Raw genomic sequence first — 23,487 nt, forward strand, 5'->3', positions numbered from 1 at the left:
CCCAGATTTGAAATCTAGAGCTATTTGTGTGGATTTGGGTAGCTGAATTCCTTTTTCTGGACTTCAGTCTCCTCATTTGTAAGATTATAAAGTTAGGACCCAGAAGGAATCTTAAAAATCATCTCCTTTCTCATTTCTATCTTCTGTCTTCCTTCAAGTCTCAGTTAAAATCTCATCTTCTACAGAAGCCTTTTCTGATCCCCCTTAATGCTGGTGTATTTATTAAGCAACTACAAAAACCCCTTGAGAATAATATAGTTTGATTCATTGGATTTATATTAATCCTCTTGGAGCCCCTAGGGTGGCTCATCCATCTTTGATGTCCCCTATCATATTAGATGATTCACCCAACTCTCACCTGTGGTTTCAAGAAGCTATAGCAAATGCAGAAAAACCATCTTAGTAGACAAGCTGAGCTGGGATGAAGATAACCAACCCATAGGCCTCAAAACCATCAGTGAGTAGGGAGAGATCTATCCCCTGCTCCAGTAGAGGATAAGAATAATTCATTTCAACATTTGTGAAGTCACCTGGAATGCTTAGACTTGAACCTGGTCAGACATTGAAAATGCCAAGGTCAACCATTGCATCCCAGATCATAGCCAGTGGTCTTGAGTTTTGCCTTTCCACTAGACTTCCATGACTATGGAAGAGAAAATGAGACTTACAGTTTTGTGCAACTCTGCCTCACTTAAATCCAACTCACTTGAAAGTCAAGATATTACCTGTGATGTCATTCATCTTTTTCAAAAACAAATTACTGTGACCTAGTACAGTATCTGGTACAGAGTAATAAACCTGGTTGATTGTCTGATGGATGGAAGGATTAATTGTCTCTCTGCCCTAGTCCTTCTAGGGAGTCAGCATGCTTTATAGGGGCCAAATGGACCCAACGTACTGGGTGGACCCTTGTGAAAGCATTTCAGGAAGATGTGTTCAAGAGAATGAGAAGCCAACTGCAGGGCTGAAGTGATTATACAATCCTACATTCAGAACCAGAAGGATTGTCAGATTAGATATTCTCCAATGTCTCTTCCAATCTAGGTCTATGATCTTATAATCACTCCAGTGAAACAGTGAGTGATCCATTCAACACTTCAGAATGGAAAAAGAGAAAGAGTAGTGGATTCCATGTCAGAGGATCTGTTCGAATTGGAACTCTGCTCTGTGAGTTTAGTTAAGTGGCTTAATTTGTATGGATTACAGTTACTTCATCTAGAAAAGAAAGGAATTGGTTTAGATCAGTCAACAAGTATTTATTAAAAGTATTTTAAAAAAAAGACAAAATAAAAAAATAGGATCATTATCATAGGTCTAGAGTTAGAAGGGCTGTCAGAGGCTACCTAGGCCAAGGCCATCATTTTATAGAAGAATCAACATCTCCAGGAGGTTCAGGAATTTGACCAACACAATGGGACATGTAAGAAGTAGAATTTGATTTTTGGATATGTGATTCCAGAGCCAATTTTCTCTGTGTTATACCAGGCTTTCATTCCATTCTGCCTGGGATGAGAGAATGGGAAAAAGTGAGCCTGTGTGTAGCCAAAGAATATTTGTGGGTTTTGTGGAGCTAAATAGTGGCTTGAGTTACCTGGTCTCTGAGATTCCTAGATCAACTTTCACCCTGATGTTTGTTTGCCTTGATCTGAGTGTATAAATGATGTCAATAAAGTGAGTATTTTGTAGTCTCTTTTGGGCACCAAGATTTTTTTTTAAAAAAAAAGTTTTTATTTTATTTTATTTAACCCTGGTTGAAACAGGTTTCAGCATTCACTTTTAAAAACTTGAATTCTGAATTTTCTTCTTTTCTCTCACCCCAATCCCACTCATTGAGAAAGCAAGTTATTTGATATAGGTTAGAAATGTATAGTCAGGGCAGCTAGGTGGTGCAGTGGATAGAGCACCGGCCTTGGAGTCAGGAGTACCTGGGTTCAAATCCCACCTCAGACACTTAATAATTACCTAGCCGTGTGGCCTTGGGCAAGCCACTTAACCCTATTTGCCTTGCTAAAACTAAAAAAAAAAAATTATTAAAAGAAACCCTGCTATTTCAAAGGAAGAAATGAGATCTATCAGCAACCATATTTTTAAAAGTTCCAAAAAAGAGAAGAAGAAATTGAAAAAAAAATCCAAAGATATCATTTCATACCCATCAGACAGGCAAAAAGGAAAATGGAAATTCTTGGTGAACAATGGGTATAGGGTGGGAGACCATGAAAAGTTAGGTATCCTAATCTACTTTTGGGACTGCTCCAGTCCTTCTATTTGGAATTATACCCCACCAGAATCACTAAACTGTATATACCCTCTGCCCCAGAATATCACTCCTAGGTATTTTTGTCCAGAAACTTAAAGGCATGGATGTTTGAGGAATTAAAGTCAGCTTTGAGGTCCAATCTTAGTTTGGTTTTTTTGTTTATTTATTTTTGGTTTTTGCAAGGCAATGGTGTTCAGTGATTTGCCCAAAGTCAAACAGCTGGGTAATTTTTAAGTGTCTGTGACCAGATTTGAATTCAGGTGCTCTAACCATCTATCTGCCCTGGCATGGATGAATCATGATGGGAGTAGGGGGAGTGAGTGTGGGAACTAAAGGCAAAGGTCCCTTGTACAAGCATACATTGAAGATATAATGGGTTCAGTTCCAAACCACTTCAATAAAGTGAGTATCTTAATAAGGCAAGATATATGAATTTAAAGTTATGTTTTCACTGTTTGCTGTTATTCAGTCATTTTGGTCACATCCAACCCCCATTTGGGGTTTTCTTGGAACATTAATAAGAATCTTGCTATTTCTTTTTCCACCTCATTGTATCGATGAGATACTGAGACAAAGAGAGTTAAGTGACTTGTCCTGGGTCAGTTAGCTATAAGGGTCAAAGGCCAGATTTTTTAAGATGAATCTTCCTTACTTCAGGTCTGGCCTTGTATCCAATGTGCCACCAGTGTACCCATGTTTACAATGTACTGTAGTCTATTAAATATACAATAGTATTGTATTAAAAACTCCAACAACAATGCATATGCCTTCATTCAAAAATACTTTATTGCTAAAAAAAATACTATTATCTGAGCCTTCAGCAAATTGTAATTTTTTTCAGGTGGAGGGTTTTGCCTTGATGTTGATGGCTACTCTTAATCAGGATGATAAGCCTAGCTTTCAGTTTATCTTGACTTTCAATATGTCTTCTTCACTAAACTTAATCGTATCTAGTTTTTTATTTAAAGTGAAAGATGGGGGACACTTAGAGGCTATTGTAGGGTTATTAACTGATCTAATTTCTATATTGTTGTGTCTTAGGGAATTAGGAAATCCAGTGGGTGGAACAATCAGAACACTTGCAACATTATCAATTAAGTTGTCTTATATGGGTGATTTTCTAGCACTCCAAAACAATTATAGTAGTAACATCAAAGATCATTGATCAAAAATTGCCATAATAGACAAAATAATAATAGCAATAATAATAATTAAAATAGTTTAAATATTGTAAGAATTACCAAAATGTGACAAAATGGGAGCATATGCTTTTGAGAAAATGGTACCAATAGTCTTGCTTGACTCAGGATTGCACTAGCCTTCAATTTGTAAAATGTCTTTCTCTATCCTGGTTCCAATATATTGTAGGTTGGCATATGAAATTAAATGGCAGACAATACAGAAAAAGTTTACTTTGCTACAGATGTGATGTGAAACTGCAATTGTAGTTTGTGCAAGTCTTCCCAAGTTTAACTGAATTTTCCAAGTTGTCATTTTTTTACAGTATAATTAATTACATAGTCACTTTATTACCAAATCTTTGAAACTTCAAAATTTGCTACTATAAATATTTTTGTATACTGGCATGTGTAATGCCTTGCAAAAACTTAAAAAAAAGATATTTTTATGTGACAATGCCTTGAAAAAACTAAAAAAAAAGATTTTTTTTTTGCAAGGCAAATGGGGTTAAGTGGCTTGCCCAAGGCCACACGGCTAGGTAATTATTAAGTATCTGAGATCAGATTTGAACCCAGGTCCTCCTGACTCCAGGGCCGGTGCTCTATCCACTGTGCCACCTAGCTGCTCCCCCCCTTTTTTTCTCTTAGGAAAAACAATTCTAGGCATATTGATCCCTCTTAGAGGAGGATATATCGGATTATAAAAATCCAGAGATCTGGGCTCAAGTCTTTGACAACTTTGATTGGACAAATCAACCCTCAGGGTCTTAGTACATGTCAATTTAAGGTTTTTTCCTGGGCTTGGTTGTAATACAGCTTAGTGCAGCTAAATAACTCATGCCTGTACAGAGCCTCAATGAGCAGTAAAAAACTAGAAGAACCTGCATAACCTTATAGAATAACAAATGATAGCAGAGAATAGCAGAAAGTAATGGGTGGAGAGAACACAGAAGCAGAGTACCCTAGTTCAGTAGAAAAAGTAGCTCCCCTCTATTAGATCACTGGGGAATACCGATGTCCAATGACCTTTGTAAGAGAATATCAGTGACTCTGCGGCAACAGATGAGATTATCTCAGCAATGAATGTGCCTCTTCAGGCATGTTTATTAGTCATTTTCCTTCAATATGCATATTCTGCAACTACATATGTTCCTAGTATATTTCCCTCTTCTCATATGTTTTCTACACATTAGGCATCCATGAGTATTCCTTAGTCATAGGTATTCTTTGAGTATATTTCTCCCCCCTGTGAGAAATATGGCAATCTGTGGAGGAATCTACTCTTGTGTTGATGGGGAATTTTTTTTCCCTCACTTATTCTGTGACAAGTTTTTCTTTAATTTCATGGGTTCTTTAATGGATCAAATTTTAAAAATCTATTGATAGAGCCTTGTGAACTATGGTTTTAAGTAAATGTGTGCCTCAGACCTAGGGTAAGTCATCAGAAAGACATACAATGGGGCTTTTGCATATACGTACACAAGTATACATTTATGTGTGCGAATTTAAATCTATTATAATTATAGGTTTAGATATACATATGCATGTAAGCATTATGTACTTATACACATAGTTTAGAATGAGTTAAGGGAAACTGTTAGATGAACTACTGAACCACAGAATGACAAATGAGAGAAGAGAAGTCCCATGGTGACATTCTGGTTGGGAGAGGGGTAGATTGGTTTGGAAAAAATATGAGAGATTTCATAAAAGAATCAAAAGTTTAAAAAAATCAGAGGGGGATTTGTAACCCCTTTATCTAAAATGATTTGATAAAGACTGTAGATTTTCCTGAGGCATTCATAAAAGGAGTCCATTTACCCCCTATAGGTCAATCTGCTAGGGAGGTGTTGAAAATCAGAAGCACCATAGGGGCCAAAAAATAGGGACTTCCAGAAGAATCATTGCCTAAGAAAACATAAAGAATTAGGAATCTGTGGAAGGATAGAACTTTTGAGTCAATGACCAGATAGATGGCTATGATAAGAGTAGGGGTTTTTGTTTGTTTGTTTTAGATTTTTGCAAGGCAAATAGAGTTAAATGGCTTGCCCAAGGCCACACAGCTAGGTAATTATTAAGTGTCTGAGGCTGGATTTGAACCTAGTTCCTTCTGACTCCAGGGCCTGTACTCTATCCACTGTGCCACCTAGCCACACCCATTAGAGTAGTTTTGAATTAGAACCAGGGAATGGCTCTGGAGACCAGCAGGGAATGATTGAATCACCTAAAAATTGGATCTAAAGCAGTGAGCCCATCAACCCTGGGAATCTAAAGCAGCAAACCACTAAGCAGCAGTTGTTGGGAAGGACAGGCACACTCATAGTCAATTGAGACTATGAATTTTCCCAACCATTCTAGGAGCAATTTGGAGCTAATCCTCAAAATAATTAAACTATAGATATCTTTGGTGTTAGTTTGTGTGTGTGTGTGTGTGTGTGTGTGTGTGTGTGTGTGTGTGTGTGTGTGCATGTGTGAGAGACAGAGACAGAGAGTCACATACAAAGGTTCTATTCTGCCATGGAGTCCTATGAAGTTCCTCTTTTCCTGGTCCTTTATGTTTTCTTGGTCCTCTCCTTTGACAGCTACAATTTTTAACCCCTATAGTGTTGTTGTTGTTCAGTTATTTTCATCATATCCAACTCTTCATGACCCCATTTGGGGTTTCTTGGAAGAGATACTAGAGTGGTTCATCATTTCTTTCTCTACCTTATTTTACAGATGAGGAAACTGAGGGAAACAAGATGAAGTGAGTTTCTCCAGATCAGAAAGGTAATAAATGTCTAAGGCCAGATTTGAATTCTGGAAGAAGAATCAGGAGACTTTATTTACTACATCCACTGTACCACCTAGTTGCCCAGTAATATAATCATTTTTTAATACACATATACATACACATACACATACACACACATACACATACATATATGTGCATGTATAACAGCTATAATACACATTATTTATATACATAAATTTATATACACAGATAGACATACAAGGAAGATCAAGAATTAAGACAATAGACCATATGTACAAGAATATTTATAGTAGCAATTTTTATAGTAGCAAAGAACTAGAATCAAATTAGGTACCCACCAATTTAGGGATGGTTAAAGAAACTGTAGTATATAAATGAAATGGAAGATCATTACACCTTAAGAAATTATGAATATGATGGATTCAGAGAGAGATGAGAAGACTTACATGAAATGATGCAGCTAAATGAATGTGATAAACGAACCAGATTAGCAATTTATGTGGTTATAATAATATGAAGAAAACAACTTTGATAGAGCTCAGAACTCTGATCAAAGTGGATCAGTGATGACTTCAAATGACTGATGAGAAAACATAGTTTCTGCCATGTGAAAGAGAGGTATTAAACTAGAAATGGGGAATGAATTTTGTAGTCTCAGATATGGCCAATGTATTGCTTTGTTTTTGCTGTACTGCTTTTTTTTTTAGTTGTTTTTTTTTTTTGCAAGGCAATGGGGGTTAAGTGGCTTGCCCAAGGCCACACAGCTAGGTAATTATTAAGTGTCTGAGATCGAATTTGAACTCAGGTACTCCTGACTCCAGGGCTGGTGCTCTATCTACTGCGCCACCTAGCCGCCCCTTGCTGTACTGCTTTTTTGAAATTAAGGGCTTCTACTTTGGGTGGAGGAAGAGTAGTTTACTGGGTAGTAAGAGATATAAAAAGGGCATCAGTAAAACATTTTTTTAAAGGCAAAGGAGAGAGACAACAGCCAAGATGGCAGAGTAGAAGCTTTAAACAACAATTTTTAAATTATTAATTTAATAAATGACAATAAATGTAATCATTTCAATAGACAAAGAATAGACAAGATTCTGTATGAAACTATGAACTTTTATTATACTCAATTTTTGAAAAATATAAATTAATTTAGCATGATGGTAACAAAACTACTTTTTTATGTCCCTTTCTGAACTTCCTATTCTTTTCTGTGTATTTTAAAAAATGTTTCATTCATTCTTTTTTTCTTTCTTTTCTTTTTTTCCCATCACAATAGACATCAACTCTCCATGGCTTTTTCTATCAGTAAACACCATCCTCTAAAACAAATAAGTATAATCAAGCAAAACAAATAATTATATTCGCTATGCTGAGTATGGTTCATAACTCACCTTAGTCTGCCTTTCTTCTAAGGGATAGAAAGGATACTTATCCGTCTTCTGAAATCATGATTGATCACTGCATTGACTGGAGTTATAAAGTCTTTCTAAATTGCTTTTCTTTATGTTTTATTATGATTGTTGTATAAGTTGATTCTTCTTCCTTTACACTCATTTAAAAGTTCTCAAGTTTTTCTGAACTTGACATAATCGTCATTTCTTATGGCACAATATAATTCCATTACATTCATATATGATAATTTACTCAGTCCCAGTTGAAGGTTACCCACTTTTTTCCAGTTTTTTTGTTATGATAATGAGAGTACTACTATAAATGTTTTTGTATGTAACAGCTCTTTCCCTTTGTCTTTGACCTTTTTGATACTTATTAGTTATATTGCTAGATCAAAGGGTATGTACAATTTAGTGACTTTTGGGGTAAAGTTCCAAATTGTTTTCCAGTATAGTTGGACCAGCTCCCCAGTTCTATAAATAGTACACAAATATAGTCTGTGAGGGAGGTTTCTGACTTTGTACAGAAGTGATCTGACTTGTTAGGTGAAAAGAAATGATGTTTTCAGATTTCATAGGGTGACAATGAATGATGGTAATATCATCCTATTGTAGTGATTTGGTATTTATGTACCTACAAGTGTTCCCCAAAATGAAAGTGAGATGGTCACAAAGGTGGTTATTGAAGTGGGCTACTGCCATATTGAAAATGGGCTTTCCTATATGAAAATGAAAAAAGAAGTTGGACAGGCAATCTGAGTGAAGATTACAGAAGGGATAGTGACCAGAAAGGACATATTTTATACAGAGAAGTATTGGAGTATATATCACCAGTCCAAATTGGTCAGACCAGTCCTGGAAGAGACACTGAAGAACATCCAGCTTGATATCCATTGACCTGTCTCTTTTAAACCTAGCAAAGATAAGATCCCAATGGATGAAAATCACAAAATTATCATTGACTGTGGATTTATGTGACACTTGGGAGACAAAGGAGAAATATAAGGATGTAGACTTCATGAAGTCCAATGGAGAGTCCAGCTTCAATGACAAAATGCAGGAGATGGTCCTGAATGAAGTTGGGCTTAAATATAAACCTGTCTGCAACCAAGTGGAATGCCATCCTTACCTAAACCAGAGCAAATTGTTGGAGTTTGGCAAGTCAAATGATATCATATTGGTAGCATACAGTGCTTTGGGATTCTACAGAAAGTCTTCATGGGTAGATGAAAAAGTCTCCTTTTCTCCTAGATGACAGTTCTGAGAGTCATTGACAAGTAGCACAATCACACTTCAGCCCAAATTGCTCTTTGATATCAGATTCAGCAAGGGGTGGTAGTCTTGATAAAGAGCTTTAATGAAAAGTGAATCAAACAGTACTTTCAAGTGTTTGATTTCAAGTTAACTCCAGAAGAAATGAAAAGTCATAGATTGTCTTAACAAAAACCTTCACTACCTGACCTCTGATCAGTGCAAGGAATCCAATAACTATCATTTTAAAGATGAATATTATTGAAGTTCTGACTAAGAAGATTTGTGACCCTGAGACACTGTAGATCTATCAAAGGAGTAGCTTACATTCTGTTGATTTTCATGAAAATTAAGTCCAATCTTATAGTAAAGCCATGTAAGGCATGGTTTAAAAGTAGTTGTTCAATTTCTTTCTTGTTCCCAATAAGACAGTCATGGTGGTACACATTTATGTAGCATTTAAAAGTTTATTAGGCACTTTTTTCCCCCAAGAAAGGTAACCTTTACCCAGAGGTTATATCAGATCTAGTATTTGTTTCTCAGTGTTATTCTTTGCTTAAATCTAATCTTTATACTAAGTACTTCAACAAAGATGTTGATATCCCTTCCAGCATCCTAATTACTCAATCCTTTAATCTGCTCAACTCTTATGGACTACTTTTTCACTTCACCATCTATACAGTAGTGTAGATGAACAGTCCTAGGAATGGCAATTCCCTTCAGTTTTATACAGTTTCAACACAGATGCTTTCATATTCAATATGAATACAGTAATTTCTATAACTCTTCTGGAATGTGTTATGCCATTACTATGGGCCTAGAAAATAATACAATGAATATATTCGTTCAAAACCTGAAAGAACACTAGCTTCTATAAGCTTTGAGGCTAACAATTATCCATTTCTGAGATAACCCCAAGACTAAGATAAAATCTTAAAATTTGGGATCTGACTCTAATAAAAAAGATAAGATTTTAATACATACTATTCCAGGTATGCTTTCATAATTTTAATAATTAATGACTAAGAAATCTTATCAAATAAAAATTTTATCAAGTTAAATATATGAAATAAAAATCTTTCTTTATAAAATAAACCTCTAAATCTAATAATAACATAATAGGTATTATAGATTACTAAACTTATTGCCATTCAAATATCATCAATTTGGTCCAGTGCATTTAGGAATCATCTTATATAAAAAATCACTAAAATATCAATTTGATATTTTATACTAACTACATTCAAAAGAACAATATAGAGTAATCACATTTTAAATTCTTCTTCATGCAGTTTCTAAGTATATCACCTCATTGCCAAATATAAAATTTTGGTTTTTTTACATTAAGATATGATCTTTATATGGGGGATGGTGGGGATATGTCATGATTATCTCAAATTAAACGGACCACATTTAAAAAAATAGTGCACAAATATGCTTGTCCTTCCTTAGGCCCTCCAACAACCACCATTTTGTTCTTTTGTTAGCTTTGCCATTCTGATGGGCATGTAGTAAAACCCAAGAGTTCTTTAAATTTGCATTTCTACTATGTGATTCAGAGCTTTTTCATATGGTTGTTGATAACTTGAATTTTTTCTTTTGAAAAAATGCCTATTTGCAACCTTTGACCATATTCATCTGTTGAGGAATAGAACTTGTAGAATAGGAGCTTTAAGGTAGCTTGGGAACTGAACAAACTTTATAAGATCTCACCAGACTTGTAGTACAGGGGTTAGGCCAGAATCCTACTGATCCTCAATTCATTAAGTATTTTTAAAGTGACCACTCTATATAAGACATTATATTGGATGCCTTACAAAAAAGAATCTGTCCTTACCCTGCAGATGGAAGATCAGGGACAACTTCTTGGCAGATGTAACACCTAAGCTGGATCTTTAAGCAAACTGGATTCTGAGATTCCAGGGGCAGGGGAATGTCCAGTCCAGAAAGGGAAGTAATGTGAGGTAAGATTGGAAAGGTAGATTGCAAAAAAATTTCAGAGATATCTAAATGCCAGGTCAAAACAGGTTAATTTTGTTGTTGTTTTCTTCCGTTAAATAATTCTAGTAGAATGTTAGTTCCTTGATGCCCGAATCTGTTTTTATTTTATGCTTATCACAATGCCTAGCATAGGTATGTACTTTAAAAAAATAATTGATTGGGTTTTTTTGGTTTTATGTCACTCGTTATCATTGGGCCCTTACATGTTTGCTGAACTGAACTGAATTGAATAGAGAGAATAGGGAGTCAGGGGAGGCCTTTGAAGGAAGACAATTTAAAGAAAGTAGTGTTAAGGATGTCACTGAAGAAACATGTACTATAAAGAGGAGAAGCATCAGGAATTTGGCTGAATTGGTGACAAGAGAGTTGGAAGACAAGAAACCAATTTGATGGCAATTACAAGAAGCTAGGTGTGGTGTGATGAAGATTAAAACTCAGGTGATGGGATCAAAAGAGTAAGAATTGACTCAGTGCAAATTGAAGTATAATGTTCTCACTTCCTTTATTTTTCTTGATTTTTTTGGTAACATGACTTATGTAGAAATATGTTTTGTGTGATTTCATATGTATAATTGATATCATGCTACTTGCCTCCTCAATGGATGTGGATGTGGATGGAGTTGGAGGGAAAGAGAGAAACTCAAATTAAAAATGTTAAAAATATTAGATTTTTAAAAAAGAACACAGGTGGTAGCCTAAGGAATGAAGAGAATGGGGCAAAGGGAGACAGATTATGGAAACAGAACAGAATCTGCCACATTTGCCAACTAATTGATTGAGGCAGCGGGTCGGGGAGGTCTGAGAGGGAAGAGTTGAGGGGGAGCCAGCAGGTTTGTGGAGCAATCTGAAAGAGGGGCAAGAATCCAACTACTCCCATAATAGTTTCCTATGACCCTGGCCTTTCAGATAGCTCCTGTTCTATCCTTTTCCATTTCACATTGTTCCTAAACTGCCTCTTGGATGGAGAGCATTATGCAAATCCCAGCCACACTAGTAACCATAGAAACCAAGCCCTGTCATCTTCATCCCTGCAATAAGTTCTTCCATGGCAGAAAAGACCCACCCAGCTGACACCCACAAACAAAACCAGAATAAACAGCAGGCTGATCAGGAGACCTTCTGTGTGTCAGATGACATCAGCTTTTAATCTAAATGCATTCCGGGGAGTAGCAGCTCCTGATATGGAGATCCTACAGTTCATGGAAAGGAGCCAGCCCAATTATGCCAGAAACCTTCCTCTAATCCTCCCTCTTCTAGCTTCCACACCACCACCCCCCCTTTGAATCCAGCTAGATATTCCTTTTGGGGTGATCTTTAGGGAAGAAGATGATCCAATGCCTTTGTCAACCTGTTGCCCCCCACCTCCCAACCTTTAGCCTCATTGAAATCTCTTCTGCTGCAGTCTGAGCTTCTACTCCCACTGGACAAAAAGACTAGCTAATTGATCTATTCAGTCTAAACAATTTTGACAAGTCACCAGTGCCCTGCTATGCGACATTGCTTTTGTTAGATATTTCAGAGTTGTTGATTTAGTTTACAGATATGAGACTGTGACCTCCTTGATAGTGAGGGATTGTCTTTGGCCTTTCTTTGGATCCCCAGGCACATTAATAAATTCTTTTTGACTGACTTGTTGTTTGGACTGTGTGTAAGGTCTGCCAGTCACTAGGACAAATTACACAGACAAGTTTTGAAACTTGTAGGAGCCTTACCCTGGGGTATTATCCACTAGGGGCTTGCTGTTATACAAACAACCTAATTTATGACAAAATAGATATAAAATAGAGAACAGAATTTCCTGGCATTAAAATTTGTGCATTTGCTCACATACTCAAATGGTTCTATGATCTTATTGAGTTATGTGTTCCATACATATGACTATCCAGGTACAATTGTATGAGGTTGTATTAAACACAGTTTTTCATACTGTTTATGCATTGTCCCCTAAGCAGCTTCCTCCCATACTTCCCTTTAGCCCTTCCTCTGTCTCTACTCTTTTGTACAACATACCTATAGTCCTATAGGACTGTTTAGATCATAGTTTCAGGGCGGAAAGGAGTATTTGATCCAAGGTCTCCCTGGCTTTCCCATCAGTGCTGTTTACACTGTTCCAGGCTCTCTGCAACTCATCCAAGCCTCTAGTTTTGTAAATGAGGAAACAGAGAGGTGAAATGATTTGCCTAAGATCACATAATAGGTTTAGAGTAGTGTGGTATAATGGCTAAGAGGAAAGGGCTTCTGGCCAGAACATCTGGGTTTGAGTCCGAACTTCATCATTTAATAAAAAGTATGAGCACAAATAAACTTGGCCTTTGAGAGTCTCATTTCTGTTACTGTTTTCTGTCCAATAGGCCAAATCTTGTCCTTTCTTTCTCTATGACAGCTCTTAGATATGGTCCTTCCTGTCTAATCATGCAAACTCTGATTCAGACTTTTATCACCTCCTGCTTGGAGTGCTGAAATACACTCTTTGAGTGGTTTTCCTGCCTTATTTCTCCCACTCTAATATACCTCTGTATATCTGTCAGATTTTTCTATGTCTCACCATACTATTCCAGTGTCTCCCTATTACCTCTAAAATCAAACATGGATTCTTCTACTTGCATTTAAAGTTCTTCATAAATTGGTTCCTTCCTATGTTTTCAGTCTTATGTTATTTCCAATTTATTCCATATACATCTTATATGGACATAGTTGTTTGCACATTGTCTCTCCTATTAGATTATTATAGCCACCATGCACCTTCCCATTGCCCTCTGGCAATTTTTCCTGAGAAGTTATTCTGTAATTCATATCTATACATCTGAGAAATTGTTGAAAGGAAAAACATAGGTTTCCCTAGATTCTGTTGTTATTCAGTTTGTCTCATTCTTTTGTGACCCCATTTGGGTTTTTTGGGAGGGGCAAGGATACAGGAGAGGTTTACTATTTCCTTCTCCAGCTCACTTTATAGATGAGGAAACTGAGGCAAACAGGGTCAAGTAACTTGCTTAAAGTTACAAAGCTAAGAAGTGTCTGAGGTCAGACTTGAACTCTATCTTGGTGCCACTTAGCCACCCCAATTTTTTTTTTTTGTTTAGGTTTTTGCAAGGCAAGTGGGGTTAAGTGGCTTGCCCAAGGCCACACAGCTAGGTCATTATTAAGTGTCTGAGGCCAGATTTGAACTCAGGTACTCCTGACTCCAGGGCTGGTGCTCTATCCACTGTGCCACCTAGTTGCCCCTAACCACCCAAATTGTTGAATAGTTTCAGTCATGTCCAACTCTTTGTGACTCTTTTTGGGGTTTTCTTGGCAAAGATATGGTTTGTCTTTTCCTTCTCTAGCTCATTTTATCAATAAAGAAACTCATAACTAGTAAGTGTCTGAGGCCAAATTTGAACTCAGGAAGATGAATCTTCCCCAGATAACCATCCCAAATTCTAATAAGCATGGGTAATTAAATGTCCAAAGTTTATTTTCATCATGCCATAGTCCAATCTATGATACAATAATTTTATTTTTACATTGCAGCATGTATACTTTATTGTACATTGGGATGCTTTAATCAATGTGTACAATACACTCACACCCATTTTAGAGGACTTAGAACATGATTGTAGAGGTTCAAATAGGTTTTATTCCAAAAGACATCATACTGGATATTTCTATGATTTGTCTGATATTGAGTTTATGGTACATAAAACACCCTGAAGTTAGGATGTCATTCTTTTATAGACACGGGTGATACTTCAACCATCCTCTTTATGACATGATTTTGGGCAACCTGATATGGTGTAAATTGGTGCCTGCTCATAGAGGAAATAAGGTTAAAAGCAAGGAGGAAATGCAGAAAAAGACCTGAGAACTGAGCAATGGCATCTTTCCTTAGGTGCTGGGGAAGGATGAAAAGAAAGAGAAGGAATGGTCCTACTTAGGTGAACACAATAGCTTGCCAGAGGACTAATGATGAAATATGCCTCTCATCTCTCATCTCCTGACAGAGATGATGGACTCGAGTGAAAACAGACATTTTTGGGACGTGACCAATATAGGTTTTCTTGACTGCACATGTTTTTTAACAAGCATTTTACTTTTCTTGCTTTCTTAATGGGGAAGGAGAGAGAAGGCAGATCTTTTTGAAAATAAAATAAAATTCAATTAAAAAAAGAGCCAGGAAGGAAGAAGCATGTAAAGCCATTTAAGGTGAGTCTAGTAAAACATACTTGCTGAATCAACAATGGTTTAGCATAGGTCACTCAGTTTTCTCTTAGCTTAGCTACTCTCCTGCCCTTTATCCTCTCATGGTCAGCAAGGCTAAGATCTCAGTTCTGCCAATTACTACCAGAGTAACCTTGGCTAAGTCACTTTACTTTCCTTCATAAAATGATGGAGCTGAACCGGAAGGTCTCTGGGATGCCCTCTGGCTCTAGATTCTATGACCCTATCATGAACAGAGCAAGATGGAAAATCTGGTGACCAAACTGTGAAGGGATCCCCAAATCACAAATTCTCTTAGAACTGGAAAGGACTTAAAAATCATCTATTCCAAATTCCTTATCTTATAGATGATGGGGTTGCTGAGTGGCAGCTCATACCTGTAACCTCTGCTACTGGGGGAGGTTGATTCTGGTGAGTTGCTGGAGAGTTCTGGGGTTCTGGGCTGCAATGGGGCTAAAGCAGATTAGGTTTAACTATGCTAAGTCTAATATCAATATGGGGAGTCCCTGAAGATGAGGGGGAGAAACCAGGCTGCTTAAGGAGGAGCAAATTGATCCAAGTCAGAAAAATGAGGCAGGTTAAAACTATCAGCATTTGAGTTGGGCCTCAGTGTGACTACTGTACTTCTGACTTGGGTGAGAGAGGGAGATTTAGTCTCAATAAAATAAAATAAAATGAAAAAAACAAAACCAGAGGAAGGGAAGTGGCTTTTCCAGGACCACATATGTGGTATATGGTGGAGCTGGGATTTTTTTTTTTAGGTTTTTGCAAGGCAAATGGGGTTAAGTGGCTTGCCCAAGGCCACACAGCTAGGTAATTATTAAGTGTCTGAGACCAGGAGCTGGGATTTGAATGTAAGATCTGTGACTTAAAATCAATGTTCTTTCTCCTACACCACACTGGGGAAAAGAGAGGGGCAGATTGTAGAGAGGTAGAGAAAGAATAACAATACCATGGAAAGGACAATGGGGAGAGTGGAAAGCAGGGGAGAATTCAATTTCAAAGCCTTCAGTCTAGATCTCTTCTTTGACCTGGATATGAAGTGGACAGAGGCGCAGGGGCTCAGGGGGAATGTCTGCCCGGGTCCCTCCTATATAGAAATAGGGCCGCACCTCCCCAAAGCGGTCATGGAAGGTGTAGAGGTGGGACTGACATTCAGCATCATAAAAGGAGAGTTCACCCTCCTCGCATTCCAGCTCTACCCGCAGGCGCTGAGGCAGCCTGAGGCCCAAGGGTGAAGCTGAAGGGTCAGATGCCACACAGTGGTCTCCATCCACTCCTTGAGTGCGGCTGATATACCAAAAACCTGAGCGGGCATCATGGTAGCAACTGTGGGAATGCCCATTCCCACTAGACTCTCTATGAGTCCGAGCTACACCCACCCTCCAGTTTTGGAGCCCACCCAAATCCACTTCCCAGGTGTGGGAGCCATGAGAGAAGGCCCGGGAGCCCAGCAAGCAAGGAGAAGACAAGAAGCGCTCAGGGTTTTCCACTTGGACCCGGTAGCCATGGTTGGTAACGCTGGTGAGATTGTCAGAGACAGAGAGCCAACCAGCTGATGTGTTGGGGTCAAAGCTGAAGGGAACTAGGAGAGATGAAAAAGAAAAGGGATGTTAGTAACCTGGTATACAAACTCCCTGCCATCATTCCACTCTATCTCTTCTGACTTGACATGTGTGGGGGTCTTCTCCCTACCCCACAACTCCCATCTGTGATTTCATAGCCATATGAGATTCCTGATGAGGAAATTCCCTTTTACCTGTGAAGACTGACACCAACTTTACAACTTAGAATTGCATCCAGTGAATTCCTTGGAAACCAAGAACCCAAGAGGTCACACAACAAATGTGTGTCACAGATAGTATGTGAATCCAGGTCATACATACCATGCAGGCTCTCCCAGAATTTTTAGAAATGGGAAATATCTGGTCAGTCCCCTTTGGATTATAGGATCAACTCTTACAAAAATTAGTATATTCCTTTCCCCAAACACTCTGATTTAAGAGTTGTTCCTTTCTCTTCTTTTTTTTTTTGGTAGGGCAATGGGGTTAAATGACTTGCCCAAGGTCACTCAGCTAGTAGGTATCAAGTGTCTAAGACCAAATTTGAACTCAGGTCCTCCAGACTCCAGGGGCTGTGCCACCTAGCTGCCCCTATGGTTTAGGAATTCTTAAATTGGTGTCAGTGAATTTGGTTTTTTAAAATGTCTTCCAAAGTTATGGCACTGACCCCCGAGGAACACTGTCAGGTCATTCCATCTGATGGGAAGAAGCCCAAGATCTCCAAGTAAAGAAGTCAATTTTGAGGTTTAGAGAAGGATTTCATCCTGATACTAGAATGTTTGTCCTTCATTTTTTTTTTTTTTGCAAGGCAATGGGGTTAAGTGGCTTGCCCAAGATCACACAGCTAGGTATTATTAAGTGTCTGAGGCCGAATTTGAACTTATGTCCTCCTGACTCCAAAGTCAGTCTTTCCACCGTATCACCTAGCTGTCCCCTGTTCTTCATTCTTGAAGACAATCATGACATCAGGGAGGTGATGCCATGACATATATGTGAATTGAATTTGAGTGAGGGGATTGCTGTGCTAAGTTACCAGCCTCATTTTCTCCTCTAGAGTCATCTGGATCCAGTGGCCAGATATGGATCAGAATGACTGGAAATGCCCTAGTTGTTAGGCAATCAAGGTTAAGTGACTTGCTCAAGGTCACACAGCTAGTGAGTATCAATTGTCCAAGGCTAGATTTGAACTCAGGTCTTCCTGATTCTGGGATCAGTGCTCTATCCTCTGTACCATCTAGCTGCCCCAAATGTCAGAAGTGAGGAATGAAGGTTAGAAGATATTTGTTGTTGTTTAGTCAACCAGTCGTGTCTGACTCTGTGTCCCCATTTGGGGTTTTCTTAGCAAAGATACTAAAGTGGTTTGCTGTTTTCTTTCCCAGTTCATTTTACAGATGAGGAAACTGAGTCTAACAGGGCTAAGTGATAGCGCTGAGTCTAGTGAGTTTCCACTAAGTTTCTGAAGGCTGGATTTGAGCTCAGGTCCTCTTGACAGCAGGGCCAGTACTCTATCCACTGAGTCACCTGGCTGCCACTATAAAGGATACCATTTAATTTTATCAATACTTCTATCCCTTAGAACTTCTGAAAAACTCATGGGCAAGAGACATTGATCTTTTGGAACTCTAATGTGGCCTAAGCTTGTCAGAACTTCCCAGAAATGACTTTAGGATGCTGAAGCAACATGGCACAATGAAAGAACCCTGGATCAAGGTTCAAAGCCTCTGGGTTTAAATCCTGGCTTTGCTAACATCTGCTAGTACTTGTATCATCTGAAGAAAGCCATTTTACTTCTCCAGGCTTCAGTTTCCTTTGTTGTAAAATGATGTTGGACTAGATGGCCAAGAATCAGGATGTACCTTCCATGACTAAATCCATGACTCCACCTCAAATTTACCTTACCAAGACAAACTCAAAGGTCTGAAAATAGGTCCAAGGCTGTCACCTAAAGGCATCCCATAGCAATGGCACAATGGTGTACACAATGTGGTTAATAGGTGGGTAGGGTAGAAAGTAACCAGGTCATATTTGGGGGGGAGGGTATTCAGTGCCCCCTGCATTGAGACCAAAGGGAGCACTTGGGCAGGTAAAGTTTACAGGAAGCTTAAGATCAGGTATAAGTAACACGAATGATACAAGAAAGCTTGGACTTATGAAGTTTGCTTTTTGACTGGGATAATATTCTAATACATAATGCTTTCTTAGAAGGCAGCTAGGTGGTTCACAGGATAGTGTGTTGGGCCTGGAGTCAAGAAGACCTGATTTCAAATCTATCCTCACATGATTACTAGCCATGTGATACTGAGCAAATCATTCAATCATACTGCTTCAGTTTCCTTATCTGTAAAATGAGCTGGAGAAGGAAATGGCAAATCATTTCAGTATCTTTGTCAAGAAAACCCCACAAGGGGCAGCTAGGTGGTGCAGTGGATAAAGCACCAGCCTGGAGTCAGGAGTACCAGGGTTCAAATCCAGTCTCAGACACTTAATAATTACCTAGCTGTGTGGCCTTGGGCAAGCCACTTAACCCCCTTTGCCTTGCAAAAAAAAAAAACCTAAAAAGAAAACCCCACGATTAGAGGCCCCCGGGCTCATCAATAGCTAGAAATGACTAAACAACAACCACAAGCTTTCTTAAGTTGCTTACTTATTTCTCCCTTCCTTCAGAAGATGTCTTTACTTGAGGAAGGGCTCTGATTATGATAGAACTGAAGCCCTGACAACCTGACTCTATGGCATCATGCTAGCCATCACTTCTCACACTCTCAAGTTCCAGCCAAACTAGTTTGTGTGCTGTTCCTCTTCATATTCCATTCTACCCTCAATGCATTTACACAGGCTTACAATGTTCTTTCTCTTCACCTTCAGATCCTTCTAAGACTTGGCTTTAAGGCCTTTCAAGTCCTTTAGGTATTCTCCCCATGACTTTCTTTGTATTTACTTTGCATGTATTTGATATTTACTTTTGGGCTATAGAGTTCTCCAGCTAAATTCCTTCTCTCCCCTCCTCCCCAAAGAAAATGTAGGGGCCTTATGGATAGGGAGGATTTCGTGTCTCTCTATTCCAAGCCCCTTGCAAAGTCCTTTCCATATGGTACATGTGTAAAAAATATTGGCTGGATTCAATTGAATTGCAGGGAACCCCTGAGAGGTGTCAAATAGAAAGGATGAGACAAGCATGGCAAGGGCTAAGGGTTAGCAGTGACAATGGCCTCTGTCTGGCAGAACTAGCCATCCCAAAGGTGCTTTTTCCCTGGCTATCAGGAGAAGCTGGTTCTGGTAGGTAATTCTAACCTGGTCCTAGGGATTGCTTAAGACCACAGCAAAAGATGGAAATCATCCTTTATTACGGATCAGATTTTCTCCTATTCATCAAGATTACACATACACATACACAGACACACCCACACACCACACAAACACACAGATTGGCCTTCAGAGTGATATATCTATATATATGAATTGTGAGTGTGTGTAGAGTGATATGTGTGTGTATGTGTAGGATTGAAGTTCAGAGAGTAAGAAGCATAGCTGGGAGGAAAAGATTATATAAACAGATAAAAAAGATAGATGGCCCACCCAGCACTTCAGCTATTGAATGAGATGAACTCTAGAAAAGATCTAACATTCTTTGATTATACAAAGATCCCTAAAACCTTGATCACTCAGATTAATGCACTGCAGCAGAGTTTCTTAACCTAGATTCTGTAAGCTTCTATGTTTAAAAATGTTTTGATGACTGAATTTCAACATAATTGATTTCCTTTGTAATCCTGTGAATTTTTTATTCATTTATCCATTTATGGATCCATAAATTTATTTTGTCCATTATCCATAATGATTCTAAAAAGAGGTCATAGCTTTACTAGATTGTCTAAAGGATTCATTATCTCAAAATGGTGGAGAACCCCTGCATTATTGGGATCTGAACCCCTGTGAAAGGTGCTGCTGCTGCCATCTGGTGGATGCTTTTATATCTGCATGGGGGGGGTATCCTTGCTCATTCACAACAGTTGCCAGGTTAGAATAGGTTTTAAGTTAAGTCTTAGCTACTATATCTTCCAGTTGTACTACCTTGTTAAACCTCCTATCAGGAATAATACGAGTTTTGGTATGAGGGAGAAGCAGAGTGGGTTCAAGGCCAAGGAAAAGAGATTAGAAATTCTACAGATGACAGGTTGAATGATGGGGGGAAGGAAAAAGTAGGGGGGAGGGAAGATGATGCTGGCAGGTTACTGTAGGGAGCAATGTTCTAGGACAGGTGAGTTGAATGTAGATGAATGTTAGAGAGAGTGAATTGTTTGGGAGGTGAGTGGCCAACTCTCTCAGGAATGGGGGGAGGATGGATGTGTTCTTGTTATTTCCCTCATTAAAACTAAACTCCTGTAGAGTAGGGATTGTTTCATTCTGCATCTTTGTATACCCAGTACCTAGTAATCCAACAACAAGCATTTATTAAGGCCTCATTATGTGACAGTCACTATGCTCATCTCTAGGGATACAAAACTTTAAAAATCCCTGCCCTCAAGAAGCTCAGCCTAATGGAGGAGACAACATGCAAACAACTATATCCATGTAAAATATGTATGCATAAACTGGAGGTGATTTCAAAGAGAAAGAGCAAAGCTAGTGTTCAAGAGAACTGGAAAAGACCTCTTACAAAAGTTGGGATTATTGTTGGGACTTGGGAGAAATCAGGGGAGCCAGATGGTGAAGGTGAGGCAGGAGAGCATTGCCACCATAGGGAAAAGTCAGTGAAAATGCATTCATGATTAAAATGGAAATATGTTAAACATGATTGTGCATTTATCATATTGCATATTTATCAGATTGCTCACTGTCAAGGGGAGAGGAGAGGGAAGAGAGAGAAGTAGAAAAATGTGGAACTCAAAAGCTTACAAAAAGATGAATGTTGAAAACTATCTTTGCATGTAATTGGAAAAATAAAATAAAAATAATATCTGAAAATACATTCAATTGGGAGACTGAATTTCTTGTGAGAGGAATGGCAAGGAGGCTAGTGTACCCACCACAGAAAAGATGGAGAGAAATAAAGGGCCAGAAGACTGGAAAGGTAAGAAGGGGTCAGTAAAAGTAAAAAAAAAAAAGATTTTATCTTCCATCCTGGAAGCAATAAGGAGCCAATGGAGTTTATTGAGGATAGAAAGGACATGACAGAAGCTATGCTTTAGGGAAATCTCCTTGGCAGCTGTATGGAGAATGGACTGGAGTGAGGAGAAATGGAGCAGCAAAAACAGCAGTTTACTACAATAGTCCAGGTGTGAGGTGATGAGAAGTCTATGCCAGGGTGGTGAGAGTGTTAGAGCAGAGAAGGAGTCCTATACAAGAAAAGTTGCAAAGGTTGAATTTATAGGGCTTAGCAACAGATTGGAGGCAACTATATGATACTGTGAAGAGAATGCTGAGCCTGAAATTGGAAAGTCTCATCTTCCTGAGTTTAAATCCAGCCTCAGACACTCACTCAGACACTATTTGACTCTGGGCAAGTCATTTAACCTTAGTTGCTTGAGTCTTGTCATCTGTCAAGCTGGAGAAGAAAATAACAAACCACTCTAGGATCTCTACCAAGAAAACTCCAGATGGGATCACAAAGAGTTGGGCATGACTAAAAACAACTGAACAACAAACAATAGCCTGGATAATGGGGTGATGAGAGAGGGTGAAGATTCAAGGATGATACCTAAATCATGTGCTTGGGTGGCTTGGAAGATGATAGAACCCTTGAGAGTAATAGGGAAGTTTGGAACAAGGAGAGTCAAGGCAGGGGTGGGGAAGACTTGGGGGATAGAGGAAGTTAATGAACTTAGTTTTGGACATGTTGAGTCCAAGGAGCATTCTCTTCAAGATGTTCAATAGATAGATGATATATGAAACTGGAGGTCAGCACAGTGGTTAGGGCTGGATAAATAAATTTGAGAGTAATCTGTAGAGAGACAATTGAATCCACAGGAACTGATGAAATCATCAAATTAAATAATATATAGAGAAAAAAAGAAATGGACAGAGCTCAGGTCCAGGCCAGAGCCTTAGGAAACACTCACAGTTAGGGTTTATGATCTGGATGAAGATCCAGCAAAAGAGACTAAAGAGTAGTGGTTAGACAGGTAGGAGGAGAACCAGGAGAGAGCAGAGTCCAAAAACCTCCAGAGAAGAGAGTATTAAGGAGAAGAAAGTGATCGACAATATCAAAGGCTGCAGAGAGATCAAGAAGGATGAGGATGGAGAAAAAGCCATTAGATTTGGTGATTAAGAGATTTCTGGGTAAATGAAAAAGGACAATTTCAATTGAATATAGCCAAACTGTAGTGTTAAGAAGAGTGTGAAGGGACAAGAAATAGTGGCCCTTAGCTTGACAGCCTACTCATGCAATTCAGCCATGAAAGCAGGGAAAGATATAGCATGATAGCTAGCAGGGATGGACAAACCAAATGAAGGTCTTTTGAGGAGGGCATAAGGTATATTTATATGTATTAGGGAAGCAGTCAGAAGATAAGAGAAAGCAGGAATACATTGGAAACTGTCTATTAGAACTTAAGGAGATTAGCTCAATAGAAGGAAAAAGAATAAGAAAGGGGGTTTGTTTTGATTTAAAGGGTAGTGTCCACTGCTGTTCAGTATTTGGCTGAGGTCTTTGTCAGAATGGCGTCAACTGGAAAAATAAGGTACAGGAAGAGGTACAGGTTGGTTTAAAAATAGGGGTCATCTGGATGGCAAATTGGAAGCTAGACAAAATGGAGGCATCTCCTTCCTGCTTCCAAAGGCAGCTTGCTAGCCACCTTTAACTTTTAATAAAAAGTGCCTATTGATATCAATAATATAAGTATTATTAATTTAATCCAAAAAGCACTAAATATATGCAAAGTATTGTACTAGAAGCTTG

At 38.5% G+C, this 23,487-nt stretch overlaps 1 protein-coding gene, 1 long non-coding RNA gene and 1 pseudogene across 2 annotated transcripts in view; 2 read left to right on the forward strand and 1 right to left on the reverse strand.

Moving 5' to 3' along the window:
• LOC141504750 (uncharacterized) overlaps window positions 1-7,365 on the forward strand; it is a 28,310-nt gene extending 20,945 nt beyond the window's left edge. The window contains exon 3 of the long non-coding RNA XR_012473469.1: window positions 6,154-7,365. This is a non-coding gene — a long non-coding RNA (uncharacterized LOC141504750). The remainder of the gene's footprint in view (window positions 1-6,153) is intronic.
• Window positions 7,366-7,553: 188 nt separating this feature from the next.
• LOC141488454 (prostaglandin-E(2) 9-reductase-like) lies at window positions 7,554-9,919 on the forward strand (annotated as a pseudogene).
• Window positions 9,920-9,995: 76 nt separating this feature from the next.
• Window positions 9,996-23,487, reverse strand: part of TRIM35 (tripartite motif containing 35) — a 43,830-nt gene continuing 30,338 nt past the window's right edge. The window contains exon 6 of the mRNA XM_074209982.1: window positions 9,996-16,612. Coding sequence (XP_074066083.1) covers window positions 16,041-16,612 — 572 coding nt within the window. The 3' untranslated portion in view covers window positions 9,996-16,040. The remainder of the gene's footprint in view (window positions 16,613-23,487) is intronic.

This window comes from Macrotis lagotis, chromosome 1 (assembly GCF_037893015.1).
Source record: "Macrotis lagotis isolate mMagLag1 chromosome 1, bilby.v1.9.chrom.fasta, whole genome shotgun sequence".
NCBI lineage: Eukaryota > Metazoa > Chordata > Mammalia > Peramelemorphia > Peramelidae > Macrotis > Macrotis lagotis.